General features: G+C 38.2%; 1 protein-coding gene across 9 annotated transcripts in view; it reads right to left on the reverse strand.

Annotated features, from left to right (window-relative positions):
• Window positions 1-14,463, reverse strand: part of doc2b (double C2-like domains, beta) — a 274,263-nt gene that overhangs the window by 3,550 nt on the left and 256,250 nt on the right. For all 9 annotated transcript variants that reach the window (XM_051895445.1, XM_051895446.1, XM_051895451.1 and 6 more), the window contains 4 exons: window positions 12,382-12,508; window positions 6,896-7,053; window positions 2,018-2,099; window positions 1,841-1,937 (listed from right to left, as the gene is read on the reverse strand). In XM_051895445.1, the coding sequence (XP_051751405.1) occupies window positions 1,841-1,937; window positions 2,018-2,099; window positions 6,896-7,053; window positions 12,382-12,508 (464 nt within the window). The remainder of the gene's footprint in view (window positions 1-1,840; window positions 1,938-2,017; window positions 2,100-6,895; window positions 7,054-12,381; window positions 12,509-14,463) is intronic.

Below are 14,463 nucleotides of genomic sequence, written 5' to 3' on the forward strand. Positions count from 1 at the left end.
TACATTTTTTCGAAGGGCAGAGCCCTTGAAGTGGGGACTTTGGAGGGGGCAGGGCACTTGTCTGTCTAAAGTAGCCATTTGGAAACACTCTTAGCAAAGCAATAGCCGCATTTCCACTGTCGGGCCAGTGCAAGCCAGGGCTAACAACGTGCCGTGCTGGGCCAATAGCCTTGGACCTCAGGCACAGAGGCCAAAATCAAATTGCATTTCCACTGTTGGGGCCAGTAGCCCTGCAGCACTTTCTTAAAACCCGCCCTTAACATGCCTCCATAGAACATAGATCGCAAAATGAGCATGACTGAAGCGAACGTTTGGGGCGTCTTTACTTCAAGACTTAAGATTCCAACATCAATATATGACATTCAACATTTGAATGTTTTACAATAAAAAAATGTTACAGTAACAACAATTTATTAATTTGTGTCAGGAGTGAACACCAATCATGCTGAATCTAACTGATATTTACCTTTTCACATAAAAAGAGAACACATATCTATTCGGTTGCATCTGCTTCCATTTACGATCACAAGAATGCACAAAATAACTCCATTAAGGCTTTTAAGTCCAAAGGCTTACACATTTAGAAAAATATTGATAAAAATATGTTCGTCACATTTCTGAGCATTTCTATTAATTTTCCTCGAAATTATGCGATGATTGCAATCCGAGGACATTTGAGCGATCTCGTCCATCTCTCTATACTGTTATCCTTTCAGCCAGAGCAACAGAGGGAGCTCATGAGAAGAAAAGTTGGCTCGCTTTGGACCAAAGTATTCGGTGGGCCAAAAAACCCTGGCCGTTTACCCCGAGGAAGCCCCGATGAGGCCCGATCAAGCCCCGGAAGTGATAGTGGAAACGTGACTGGCCCTGGCACGCACTAGCATGCTCGCCTTTAGCCCGACAGCGGAAATGCGGCTAATGAAAGACAACGTAATTTCCTCATTATCTTAACCTGAAATGTTATCATGACAACATAGTGCGGCGTCAATCAACCCATTAGCTGTTTTTACAACAGGATTTTCTTATTTCATTTAATATAATTGTTGCAAATAAATATACAGTTTATAAAATATGCTTTATATGTGTGTGTTGTGTGTGTGTGTGTGTTCCCTCTCTGCTTTCAACTTTGCTGTCTCTTGTATGGACACTGCAGGCAGTTGCATTCACCTAACGTATCAACTATTAAACACCTTTCTTGCCTATAAAACTTATTTAAATTTCCTATGGATTTATGGCAAAAATGTGTGTAATTAAATTACTCTGTTTATACGTTAACTCCATCTCTCCCACCATCTAGCTTTAAAGTGAATCGCAAAGACTCTCCACCCTGGGTAACATGACCATAAGCGATAAAATTACTTCCTTGAAGGGATTCAGGTGTTCATTTTTGTTTGGAATTCACCCTATATCTTACATCTTTTGATCATGTACAAACATATTTTGCAAACTCAAACGTTTGGTTTTCTGTGACATCTGATTGCTAATTCAGCTTGTCAACTTGTCAAACTTGCCAGCTGAATAAAATGAACTAGCTGGATGATACAGATGACGTTTTGTCGAAATTGAAAGAATGGCTTGTGATCAGTATGAATGGGTTAAAAATCATGAATCAATTAGTGACGTTTTTCCTTGTATGTCAACATTTATCAGCAGAAATGTTTAGCAGAAGAATTTATTACCGTCTTGGACTTTTCTGTACAATTATAGTTTACAGCTTTACTGCTGAGCCCAGGGACTATATAACCTTTGGCACTGCATTTAACCAGTAACATAAAATTAAACACGAACTGTGAAAACAAATAAAAAACTGTAAATAAAAAGACTTGTAAATAGGTCCTACCAATGAAATCGTTGGATTTGCCAATATCATAGTCCCAAACGGTCACCTCCAAGGTCTTTTTGCTGAGGTCAGCGTACTTGATCTCATAGAAAAACTCCTGCCATAGAAGAATGGGAATTAGCAATTATGAAAACAAGTGTGTGTTACAGAATCAGGCTTTGTTCAGATTAATCTTACTTCATTGAATTCAGGGTTGAGGGTCTTCTTTTTGACAGCTGTCTTGTGCTTTGATTTTTTGTTCTCATCTGGCTTGAGATACCTGAAATACATTGGTGATATTGAAAGAAAGATGCATTTAGTTTGATCATGTCTTTCACTTTGGGTCAAGTTAGCTTTCTACTAATTTGGCACAGTCTTACTCTCAATGCACAGGCAGTAAAACTGGCACACGTTTGAAACACATTTGACCAAATGCAGAATGGCGTTGTCATATGCAACAAGTCAGTATGTCCACCAGAGGGCATTGCAGCTCTTGTATATAAAATTTGAAGAGCTAAATGAAAAAGCCATGAAAGGATACACAAGGTTCAGTGCAGGATATTTCCACCATTTGCTCTAGGAGCTTTTTTTAAATAAATGAAAGGTTCACTTAAAAAAAAAACAAAAAGATTAAACGCAACCTCACTTCACTTGTCTGCTGACTTCGAGGTCATTAAATGTCTCTTTCCGGCTCTGCTCCTCCAATTCTTCTTAATGAGGGTCCCTTGCTATTTCACAAAGACCACCAGATAAGCAGGCAGCCAATAGACTGATTAAAGAAGATTCAGGCAGTGAATTCAGCAGCCTAATAATCATAACCTGTGTCTTATACTGTAAAGGCAACAATATAAATTCCCTCTGTCATTTATTTGATCATCTAGGAATCCATTAAATACGAGTGAAAAACTGAAATAAATCTTGTTTAATATTGTCAGAATTGTCAGTAGACATTTAAAGTAAAAGTGAAAGTTGTGAAAGGCTTATTTCCCTCTTATTGTAACAGTCTCCCTGGAGCTCTCTTGACAGGGGATGTCATTTGCTCCTGTAACAGTGCCTCTGGTCAACCATTTCAGCTTTTCTTGTGAATAAATGAATCTGCAGTTTAAAATGATGGTTCTCTTTTTATAAGAATGAACACTACTACTTTTCAATAAAAAGCAAATTTCGTTTAATTCCCAAAAAGGTGAACATCAACTGCTATCAATCTGGAAAATAGCAGACAGAGACGAAATACACAAGATTTGCACGAGCAGAAACAACAAATGAATAATTTAGTATTCAAATCTTTTGTAGAGACAAAACCAAGCTGTTTAAATTGACCAATGTTTTTACATGTAAGAAACAAAAACATAGTGCCCGACTACAATAATCCTTCATAAATGTTTTGATCCAGGAAGCGAGAGTTGAGAGCTCTAATCCCCTCTGTGTGCTGAAGCAGAGATCATTGCTTCATTTAAACCAACACATTCCAGTCCTCAAATACAAACGTCTGCATTTCTCCATATCAAAGACAAAATTCTAAGCTCATGACATGTAGCTGAATTGGTATCAAGCGCTGGCATAAATAATTCGTATGCTTGTGTTTGGCAGGAGAATGGATATGCTTAAGGATTCCTTACAAACATACATGTGCACATATATACTTTCACATTGTTGGTAATCATTTAGCAAACGCTTTTATCCACAGCGCCTTAACGCAAAATTTTATTTTTATCATTAAGTGCCTTGCTCAAAAGCTCACTAGCTCACTCCTGTGGGATTCAAACCTACAACCTTTTGGTTACACATCAGCACCTTAAATTCAACATGATCAAAATTCACACTATTATCTAAATGCATTTTATTGATCTTATGTTGAATGATTCATCTGTGTAAGTTTCATTTTTTACCTCATCATTTTTAAAGGGGTCCTATTATGCTTTTTTACATTTTCAACTTTTCTTTCGTGTGTAATGTTGCTGTTTGAGCATGAGGTCTGCAGTTACAAAGTCACTCCTAAGGGAGTTATTCTCTTAATCAGTAAGCACAAACATCTCGATTGTAGTCATGAGTTTTCTTCCGGGAAAGTACACGGCACAATATTCCTCATTTAAATAATTCCCGTCCAAGGCATACGCAAAAAAAAAAAAAAAAAAAAAAAAGAAAAAGCGCAGCCTCGTTCAGTTGCATTAGTAGTGTGTTGTCGGCATTCCCAAGGGCAAGAGATGATGTTTTTTAACCCAGAATTTAAACTCCCCTTTTTTGGCCTTCCTAAGGCAGACAAACCTAAGAGACAGAGGTTAAAATGTTTTTTTTTTAACACTATTCCATAGCAGTACAGCCTTAAACTTTTGTTGTGTTCTAACCATGTTTCTAACGACTGCTTTCTGAACCATGCAGTTCAATGCAGGTCAGATGTTATAAATGAAATATAAGAGAGTAAAATAAAATATTACCACTGTGAAAAGTGGTTTGGTGTTGATCAGCTTGTTCTTCTTGACTGTCGTTATCATGCTCAGGCTTCAACTAAAATGGCAAAACTTAAGCCATATTTACAGTGGGGAAAACAATTATTTGATCCCCTGCTAATTTTGTAAGTTTGACCACTTACAAAGAAATTAAGTGTCTATTTATGGTAGGTTTATTTTAACAGATAGACAAAATAAAGCAAAAAATCCATTAAAAAAAAAAAAAAAAACTCTGTACAAAGGTTATAAATTGATTTGCATTTCAGTGAGTCAAAAAAGTATTTGATCCCCAAACAAAACTTGGTGGAGAAACTCTTGTTGGCAAGCACAGACGTTTCTTGTAGTTGGTCACCAGGTTTGCACACAACACAGGAGGGATTTTGGTCCACTTCTCTTTACAGATCCTCTCTAAATCCTTAAGGTTTCTCGGCTATCACTTGGCAACTCAAAGTTTCAGCTCACTCCACAGATTTTCTATAGGATTAAGGTCTGGAGACTGGCTAGGCCACTCCATGACCTTAATGTGCTTCTTTTTGAGCCACTCCTTTGTTGCTTTGGTGGTATATTTTGGGTCATTGTCATGCTGGAAGACCCATCCATGACCCATCTTCAGTGTTCTGGCTGAGGGAAGGAGGTTCTCATCCAGAATTTTACGATACCTGGCCCCGCCCATCGACCCCTCAATGCGGTGAAGTCATCCTGTACCCATAGCAGAGAATCAGCCCCAAAGCATAATGTTTCCACTTCCATGCTTGACTGTAGGGATGATGTTTTTGGGGTAATAGTCAGCATTTCTCTCCCTCCATACACGGCGTGTTGAGCTGATGTCAAAGAGCTCAATTTTGGTCTCGTGACCACAGCACTTTCTCCCAAGCCTTCTCTGAATCATTTAGATGTTCAGACGGGCCTGTCCATGTGCCTTCTTGAGCAGGGTGACCTTGCGGGCACTGCAGGATTTCAATCCATTGCGGCGTAGTGTGTTACCAATGGTTTGACTGTGGTCCCAACTGCCTTGAAATCATTAACAAACTCCTCCTGTGAAGTTCTGGGCTGATCCCTCACCTTTCTCATGACCATCCTTTCCTCATAAGGCGAGATCTTGCATGGAGCACCAGACAGAGGGCAAATTATGGTTATTTTGTATTTCTTCCATTTCCGAATAATCGCACGAACAGTTGTCTCCTTCTCAACAAGCTTTTTGCTGATGGTCTTGTAGCCCATTCCAGCCTTGTGCAGATCTACAATCTTGTCCCTGATGTCCTTTAACAGCTCTTTGGTCTGTTAAAGATCTCTTTGGTGGTGGAGAGGTTGAAAAGGAAGATACCGATTCTGTGGACTGGTTTCTTTTATACTCGTAACAAGATGACATTAGGAGTACTTTCTTAAAGTGACAGGACTAATCTGTGTTCCACATGGGCACATAAACAATCTGTAGGAGGCAGAATTCCTGCTGGTTGGTAGGGGATCAAATACTTATTTGACTCACTGAAATGCAAGCCAATTTATAACCTTTATATAATGTATTTTTTTGTTGATATTCTGTCTCTATCTGTTAAAATAAATCTACCATAAAAATTATAGACCCTTCATTTCTTTGTAAGTGGTCAAACTTACAAAATCAGCAGGGGATCAAATAATTATTTTCCCCACAGTAGTGTTAATACAGTAGTATTTACTGCGCCTCAGGAAGCCTCTGGAGCTGATACTTGCTGTTATGGTAAGGGGCGTTACATTTCCAACACGCTCTAAGCAGTAAACCAGTCACAACAGACTGGGGCCAGCTGACCAATCACTGCAGACTGTGCTTTTCGGAAGGCGGGTTTTAAAGAAACCAAAACTAAAACAGAGGATTGAGACAGAGGGTGAAAATGGTTGCTGCAACAATGTAAATTATGAGAAAAGTTAGTTTTTTTTTTAACAATAAATGATGTAAATGTATTCTAGCAGACCCCATAAACAAAATTATGAACCTGTAAATGAGCATAATAGGACCCCTTTAATTATAACTTCATAACTCATCTGAATGCTCACATTTATCTGCCTTTGTTTCTGAGTGCAATGCCCACATCTCAAAATCGATCAATAACCAATGGATAGAACCAACCCTGAATTTTGTTCATCACAATACAGAAGAACAGATCTGCCACTACTTCAGTTTTATCACAACTTTAAATTGTGACAGACCTTTACAAAAGTTTAGGAAGATGGAAGGGTCATATTTTCAAACTCTTAATAGTCATCAGAGTTCTGTGGTACATCTACGTAAGGAAAATCTCTCGCACATTATTCTAATTTTTAGAACAATGTTAATGTATTCTGACTTCAATGCATGAAAACGTCTTGTCTAATTGTTATACCACAGATTTGAGTCGACTAGCATCACTAAATCCAGCAACAGGAAGGTGGATTTCCTTTCATATCTGTAATTTACATAATCTTGTATGCACGGATCTTGTGTTCCACATTAAATGTTTTCACTAAATCAATGTGGATTCCGATTATTTTAGTACCTCTGTACATGAACATATGTGCTTTTGGTGCAGAATAAACAAAAGTCTATTGTTATACAAGTGAAACTTCAGCATACAGAACAATAAAAAGACAGATGATAGTGAGAGGTATGACTTACGTTTTAACATAGGGGTCAGAGAAGCCATTGGCATCCATGGCAGCGAGATGGGCACAGCGGATGATACCAACCACTAAGCCAGACTTCTGAGAGCTGTACTTCAGAGAGATCATGATGCGCCCTCGCTCCTCCAGAGACTTGTCATCTGTCTTGTCAATCTGTGTGTCAACACACACACAGAAAACAGTCAGTCCAGCTTCTAAAGAAAAGGATGGATGTAGACTGTACATAATACAAAGAAATATATTTTTAAGAAGTAACTTAAACATAAAACCTAGCATTTAATTGTTGCAATTCTATGAATCTGACTGCTTTATCAACTCATAAATAAGCAGAAAATTCTATTAACACACAAGTGTTGTGTCCCAGTAGATCATTTATTAATTCGCTCAATTAGTTTCATGCACCAATCTCTTATTTCCAATGTTTTCTTGTCTAGACATTTTATGGCAGTGCAGAACCAAAGCTGAGATCATCTCAACTGTTGAATGCAAGGTAAATCTACTCTCTCTCTCTCTCTCTCTCTCTCTCTCAGAACTTTGTGGACCCACCAAAGCCGTCAAGCATGAAGTTAATTAGCTGTGGAGGAGGCGTCTCTGCTCATCCCCCACACACTGCTGTCTCATTTCCGTCCCCACTGGAGATCACAGACTCACACACACACATACACACACACACTCTCATACACATTACAGAGTCTCTTCACACAACAAACACAGTTCGTATTGTTTTCCAGCTGGTGGAGTCACTCTTAGGTCTATAAGAGCAGATCTCAACGCAGTCTTTGTGTTTAACTTTTGCCACCTCTACCTGTACTGCAGGTAGCAGTCTGTGTGCTTATCTTACATGTCAACTTTTTAAAAACTTGGAAAATCTCAGAATTTCAGGGTTGGAGTACATTTCATTCCTGTCAAATGTAATTTTAATGTCATATTTTTTAAATGAAAAACTGATTAGCACAATCAGTGGTGCTTGCATGATCAACTTTACTGGTCACAGAAGCTGAAAACTAACTTCAAAACTAACTTTCTCCCATTTTGAATGGGAGGACTTGGTCTTGGATGCCCCAAATAGTTCCCCGGAGGCGTTGAAAATGTGGCCACCGATCGAACTGACTTTCCTTGAAAGGGACTTTGCTGTCAGTCTGCATTAGTGGTGGATTTTCTGCAGGTTACATCTTTACACCAGTAAGTGGCGACAATTGACTGTCTTTATGAGCGAGTCATTGAGTGTTTACATGCACATTCTTAAAAAAAGTCAATTTGTTGTCATGTAAATGCGTTAAACATTATTTTCTTTTAAAGGGAACCCCTGGTGTTAAGACTTTATGGTTTAATATAATGTAAATGATGTCTCTTACTGAAATATGTAGTAGAAAACCCATGAAAGATTTACGTTATTTAAAAAATCCATGACATATTTGGTCCGATTTGGACAATGGGCGGCGCCATTTTGTTTAGGTGCACAGTGCGAATGGTTGCACTCACTGAGCTCCTGACACTGTCCTATTGCTATTTTTAAGGGATATAATATATGATGCCACATCGTGCAGCTTTTGGTTGTAATTTTCAGTCGATGAGCCACAAGAGAAGCAATGCAAGTCTTCACTGCTTTAATAGCGATAAGAGGAGAAAAGAATGGGAAGTTGTAAAGAACGTGGGCGAATAAAACTTCCTAAAGATCCGCGTCTTTGTTCTCTTCACTTTAGCCCTGGTGCCTTTGAGGCTTTTAGTAGACCACAGCTGAAAGAGCTTACAGTTGCCGATGGATATAAGTGTATGCTTTAAACAAATGCCGCGCCTGTCGTGGAGACTGATGAAGGTAAGCCTGTAACACATCTCGATTGAGACAGACTGCCTCAAAGCTTGTGTGTGCCGTGATGCACGAGATATCTGTGATCGCATAAAACAGTAGCATCTTCTCAGCATGTTTAACTGTGTGTAATGCATCCAGGTGATCAGACGATTTTAACACGTCAGTAATACAACAGTAGAGACATTGCACGTTTTCAATCTTTTCATCCTCACTAATTTTGTGCTCTGGCTCAAATTGAAAAGGCTGACTGTGTTTTAAAAGGAACCCCGCGGATATTAAAACATGTATGTGTTACTAGTTTACCGTTGCACCAAAACATACAGATGAAAAGTATCAAAGGCATCAGGGCTAAAGTGAAGAGAACAAAGATGCAGTTAGGAAGTTTTATTCGTCCACATTCTGCACAACTTCCCATTCTTTTCTCCTCTTATCGCTAGTAAAGCAGTAAAGACTTACATCGCTTCGCTTGTGGCTCATCGACTGAAAATTACAACCAAAAGCTTATATTCCGAGTTGTGTTGTGGTGAAAATAGCAATAAGACAGTGTTAGTAGCTCAGTGAGTGCAACCATTTGACGTCATCGACACCTAAACAAAACGGCACCGCCCATTGTCCAAATCGGTCCAAATATGTCATGGATTTTTTAAATAACGTAAATCTTTAATGGGTTTTCTACTACAAATTTCAGTAAGTGACATAATTTACGTTATATTGAGGCATACAAGTCTTAACACCAGGGGTTCCCTTTAAGAACATAAACAACTTAAAGGCCTGGGTATACTTCATTTTCCACGTTCAGCTCCGTCTTGCACACACTTGAGCGCGTAAGCCTTTCAAAGAAGCATTTAGTGCGGACTTTAGAGGACTTTATTTTCAAGCGCTCAAGTCACTCGCACATTTGCTGTTGTATGCGGACAATCTGGGCGGTCTCAAAAATTGGGCTGCACTCGTATGGGGTGTGCGGACGTCAGCGGAACCACCTGATGATGAAAATTACTTCATGTGGATGGTGTGTGGACACGGGTGACCTAAGCATACTTTGGGCTTAAGAATAAACCAAATCGATAGCTAGATTTTTGCTCATTACCTTGATTTCACCATGTAAACACTTTAATCTGCGTTCTTTCAGCTTATTGAAGTGCGCAAGGCTTTTCATTCTTCTCCTGCTAGAACATATAAAGCAGTGGTGATTGTGCTGATCCTAACAGAGCTGTGTGATATGTGATATGTAACAGGAAAGCACATTTCCTGCAGATTTAAGCACATCCAACCAGAGCAAGTGTTTTGCTGTAGGGGAAGAGGAAATATATCATACACTCTGACTCTTTCTTGACCCGAGAAATGATAAAGTGTGTTCTCATCTTGTGCAGCTGAAGGAGCAGTGGTACAGTTGTAGAAACTGTAAACATTAGAGGAGATTGAGTCTGTACAAGTTTCCTGCTGACATTTTGGCATACTCTGGAGTTTTTAATGCTTTATTTAACATCACAACTCACATAATAAATAGAATACTCTGAGTGGAATACACGGATGCTTACGTTTTGATGCCAATAATGGTAAATGACTTAAAAAAAAAATAAATAAAAAAAGTCTTGTAAACATGGTTTTCTTGGATTGAAAGTTTACAGGTTTGTATGTAAATTGGTAAAACGGGTAAATTTCAATAAGTTGATTTTTGGTAGTCACCAATGTTGGTGTGCATGTAAACATGCTCACTGAATCATTCATTCAACTGATTAGTTAAAAAATAGATTCATTCAAGAAAAACACCATTGGTATTTGCGCACAAAAAGTATTCTCGTCGCTTCATAACATTAGGGTTGAACTACTGTAGTTACATGGATTATTTTAACAATGTCTTTACTACCTTTCTGGGCCTTGAAAGGTGCAATTACGTTGCTGCCTATGTGTGGTTCAGAAACCCTTGGATTTCATGAAAAATATCTTAATTTGTGTTCCAAAGATGAATGAAGGTCTTACGGGTTTGGAACGACATGAGGGAGAGTAATTAATGACAGAAATTTAATTTTTGGGTGAACTAATCCTTTAAACGTGCTGCGTAACCAATGAGGTTCATTCGTTCCGGAAGAGGTTTGTTCTCGCCCATCACATTTGGTTGAGCTTCAGTTTATGTTCGCTGATCAATGTTCATATGCGAGTAAAAGACTAAATTAAATCTGCTCATCATAAAAAGCGATCGTATCTCTTGAGAAAATTTGGACTAAACCGCTCAATTCACATGGATTCGTTTTATGATCTCTTTATGAACTTTTTGAAGCGTCAAAGTTGCAATTGCATAGCCTTTCAACCAAGGGACAGAAAGCTCTCAGATTTCATCAAAAACATCATCATTTGCGTTCTGAAGATGAACGAAAGTCTTACAGGTTTGGAACGACATAAGGGTGAGTAATTAATGACAGAATTGTCATTTTTGGGCGAACTAACCCTTAAAATGTTGATGTTATTTGATATAGTGTACAGCACCTTGTTCAAAATTTGTTGTTTTTAATGGTGCTATATAAATTAAGTAGATACTACAACAATATTACAGCACTATTAATAACAGTCAATAACTATAACAGAGACGCAAGATGTCAGGAGCTGCGTTTGTATGAAACGAGGCGAATCTGTGGTGTGATACGAGAGACATGAAAGAAGCACCAGCTTCAGATACCTGCTCTGTTATACAGCACTGCTATTGACAACGGATGGTCATTATTGGGGAATAACAGACTTTGGAATGTTGAGACTGACCAATCAGAATCAATCATTTCAGAGAGCCCTGTAATAAATAGCAATAACAGCAAAAATTCTATCAATTCAACTTCAGTTCAGCTACTGAAAATGTCTGACCTCTGCCTTTCTAGCAAAAGGTACTCTGATAAAATATACTAGATGAGATCATCCCCCACCCAATACCTGCTCATCCTGTCAATCCACGGAGCACTTTGACACATGGCTTAAAACCTACATCCACCACCCTCAAATGAAGAAGACGTGTCTACAAAGAAGTGTATCGAATTGCTTTCCTCAACGTTTTCCCTCCATCTCCTGCTAGAACAAAGCAGTGGTTTGTGCTGATCCTAGCAGAGCTGTGCGCCTTAAGGCACGGTGCTGACGAAAGACTTCCTGCTGAGCTGGGTTTAGTTTGTTACTGGAGTACATTTCAGATATGAGGTATGGCCCAGGTATACTAACAGACATGTGCCTTATGGGTGTCTCTCATAAATGGTTGTCAGTGAAACAAAAATGTATTCCCTTGAGGATGTGGCAGGTTTTGATTTGAGGTGTTTTTTGTCAGGCGACTGAGTATGAATACATGACTGAATATGGTTGTTAGCTTTCCTCCAACAGTGAGCAGCCTATAGCTTTATCACATTGCATTCTTTATTGGTGTTTGTAAGCCTGTCATGTTTGTCACAGATGGTTGATGGATGTGAGGATGCTGCTCCAATGATAATTGATTTCTAATTAGTATGTTGATTCTAATGAGAGTCACTTTGGACGTCCTAATCAATTTGCTGTCTGAATCTCTTTATGTAGCTTTCAAACTTCCCTCAATTCCTCCATCACTCACAGACAACCACACCGATGATTAGCACAACTGAGCTCCTTCCACCTTCAGACTGATTCGTTTCCAGAGATGAACAGTAAAAGACTGTGTAACTCACAGGAAGCTGTTTCTCCAAACAGTTGCTGAAGCTCTTGGTCTGGTTGGGTTTGAGTTTCTTCAGGGGGATTCGGGTTTCGCCGATGAATTCGTTGTGGCGGAATTTGTCCTCGTCACACACTGAAATCCTAGACGAAAACAAAAGATTGACAGAATCAGATCTGGGTTGTAGAATTTTCATGTAAAGGAACTACACAGCTACTTAGAAGATTTGTTTTTAACTCTTTCCCTGCCAGCGTCTACTAAAAAGGTTGCCAGCCAGTGCCAGCATTTGATCATATTTACAAACTTTCATGGCCCCAGAATATTTTTCTGTATGAATATGCAAAACAGTCAATATATCCAAAGACAGAACAGAGACTCTGCTTTAAAAAGATACCTTTAAAGTTAGGCAATTTTGGTTTATTTCCTGTTGAATGTTTGATGATCATGTTAGCTTACTTGTGCATAAGCAACTTCTGTTTTAACCCTCTGGGGCTGTTTGCGTGTCGGTCAAAAATGATTGAAAATTGTTTTTTATTTTAATGAAATGATTGTACTACATTTTAGTTCTATAATGTTTTTTTATTTAATATTCTGTATTTTTAGGGGATTTTATGGTATTAAATTATATTTATGCAGTAGTTATAATCCATTTATTCACTTTTTGAGCAGAGACCTGAAAATGAAATATCCAACTTAAATTGCCATAAGCACAGATTGAAGTTTGGTCTCTTTTTAAAGAAGACAGATCATTGCTGAAGTGAAAAAAAGTTTCAGTTTTTATATTAAATATATATTTTACAAAACACATTTTACTCTAAAACTGAGAAAATCAAAGCCATAAATCTAAACAAGCTGTGTTCCATATTTACGGTTGATTTATCAAAAAATTAGCTTTCAGTAAGATTTTGTTTGGACGTAGTACCAAACGTTTCCAATATATGAAATTCGTCTCCTATTCATTTCCAAAAATACAAGTGTGATTATTTTTTTCAGGACCATTTCACCTTTTTGAATCATGTCCATGATTTTTTGTGTGTGTGTGTTCACACATTAAGTGCCAAAACCTTTACCAAGTTTCGTACCATTCCGATGAAGTAAATTTTATATATAAAAAAAAAAAAAGTAAAGTTTTTTGGTCAAAAATGACCCAACAGCACCAGAGGATTAAGCAGATCTTTTTCTTCACTTGTATTTGGATCCGGAGATGCTGTACTATTTCAGAAGATCCATAACAGCGCCCCGCCGCCCCCTACTGTAAAACAGTGATAACATGGATTGTCATGAAAAACTTGTCAATGGCGTGAAAGCACTGTGTCATAAATGACGGAAAATCTTGTCAATGGTGGGGAAAGAGTAAAAAGATCTGACGTACCATGTTTTAATCTGAATAACATTTCAAAGCTTTCAAAATTCATTATTTATTCTTATTTAGAACTGGTTTGACCCATGTCTAAAGCAAAATAAAAATAATCTGTACTCATTTCAATCAAAGAGATATTTAGAGGAGTACATCCACATATCCAGTCAAGTGCTGAAGGTGGACATTACAAACTGATTCCCAACCACCTGTGCTTCATAAAGTTTTGAAAAGTGCTTCATTTCAGTCAAATACATAGTGCGACTGGAACCACTTATTCAGTATATCCCATATATTCCAAATTCATAGCAGAAGTTCCATGGGAGGATTTCATGCTATCTTTTCACTATAGATGTTCATTTGCATTGAGCTTGCTCACTGTGAAATGAGTTTTCTGTGCTATTTGCAGTATCGGCAAGAACCACTTGATATGTGGGGGTAGGAACAAAGGCACGGCTTCTTTTAGTTTTGTACAGGTCAATAATAACATTTGACTGGATACAGATGAGTAATTCACACAGGAAAAAAGAATGTTCTGCTGATGTCTCTCATTTACAGCAAGAACAGATGGCCAGAATAACAACAATTCCATGTGTTTAAGATGGTGATGAATTGGTCAGCAGCAGAAAGAGATTTCACCAAAATATGAAAATGTCTATTTACTCACCCTCCTCATGCCATTTGAAAGATGAAGGATTATTTCCCTTCTATTAAAGGTACACTATGTAACTTTTTTGTTCA

Source organism: Ctenopharyngodon idella, chromosome 5, assembly GCF_019924925.1.
Source record: "Ctenopharyngodon idella isolate HZGC_01 chromosome 5, HZGC01, whole genome shotgun sequence".
Taxonomy (NCBI): domain Eukaryota; kingdom Metazoa; phylum Chordata; class Actinopteri; order Cypriniformes; family Xenocyprididae; genus Ctenopharyngodon; species Ctenopharyngodon idella.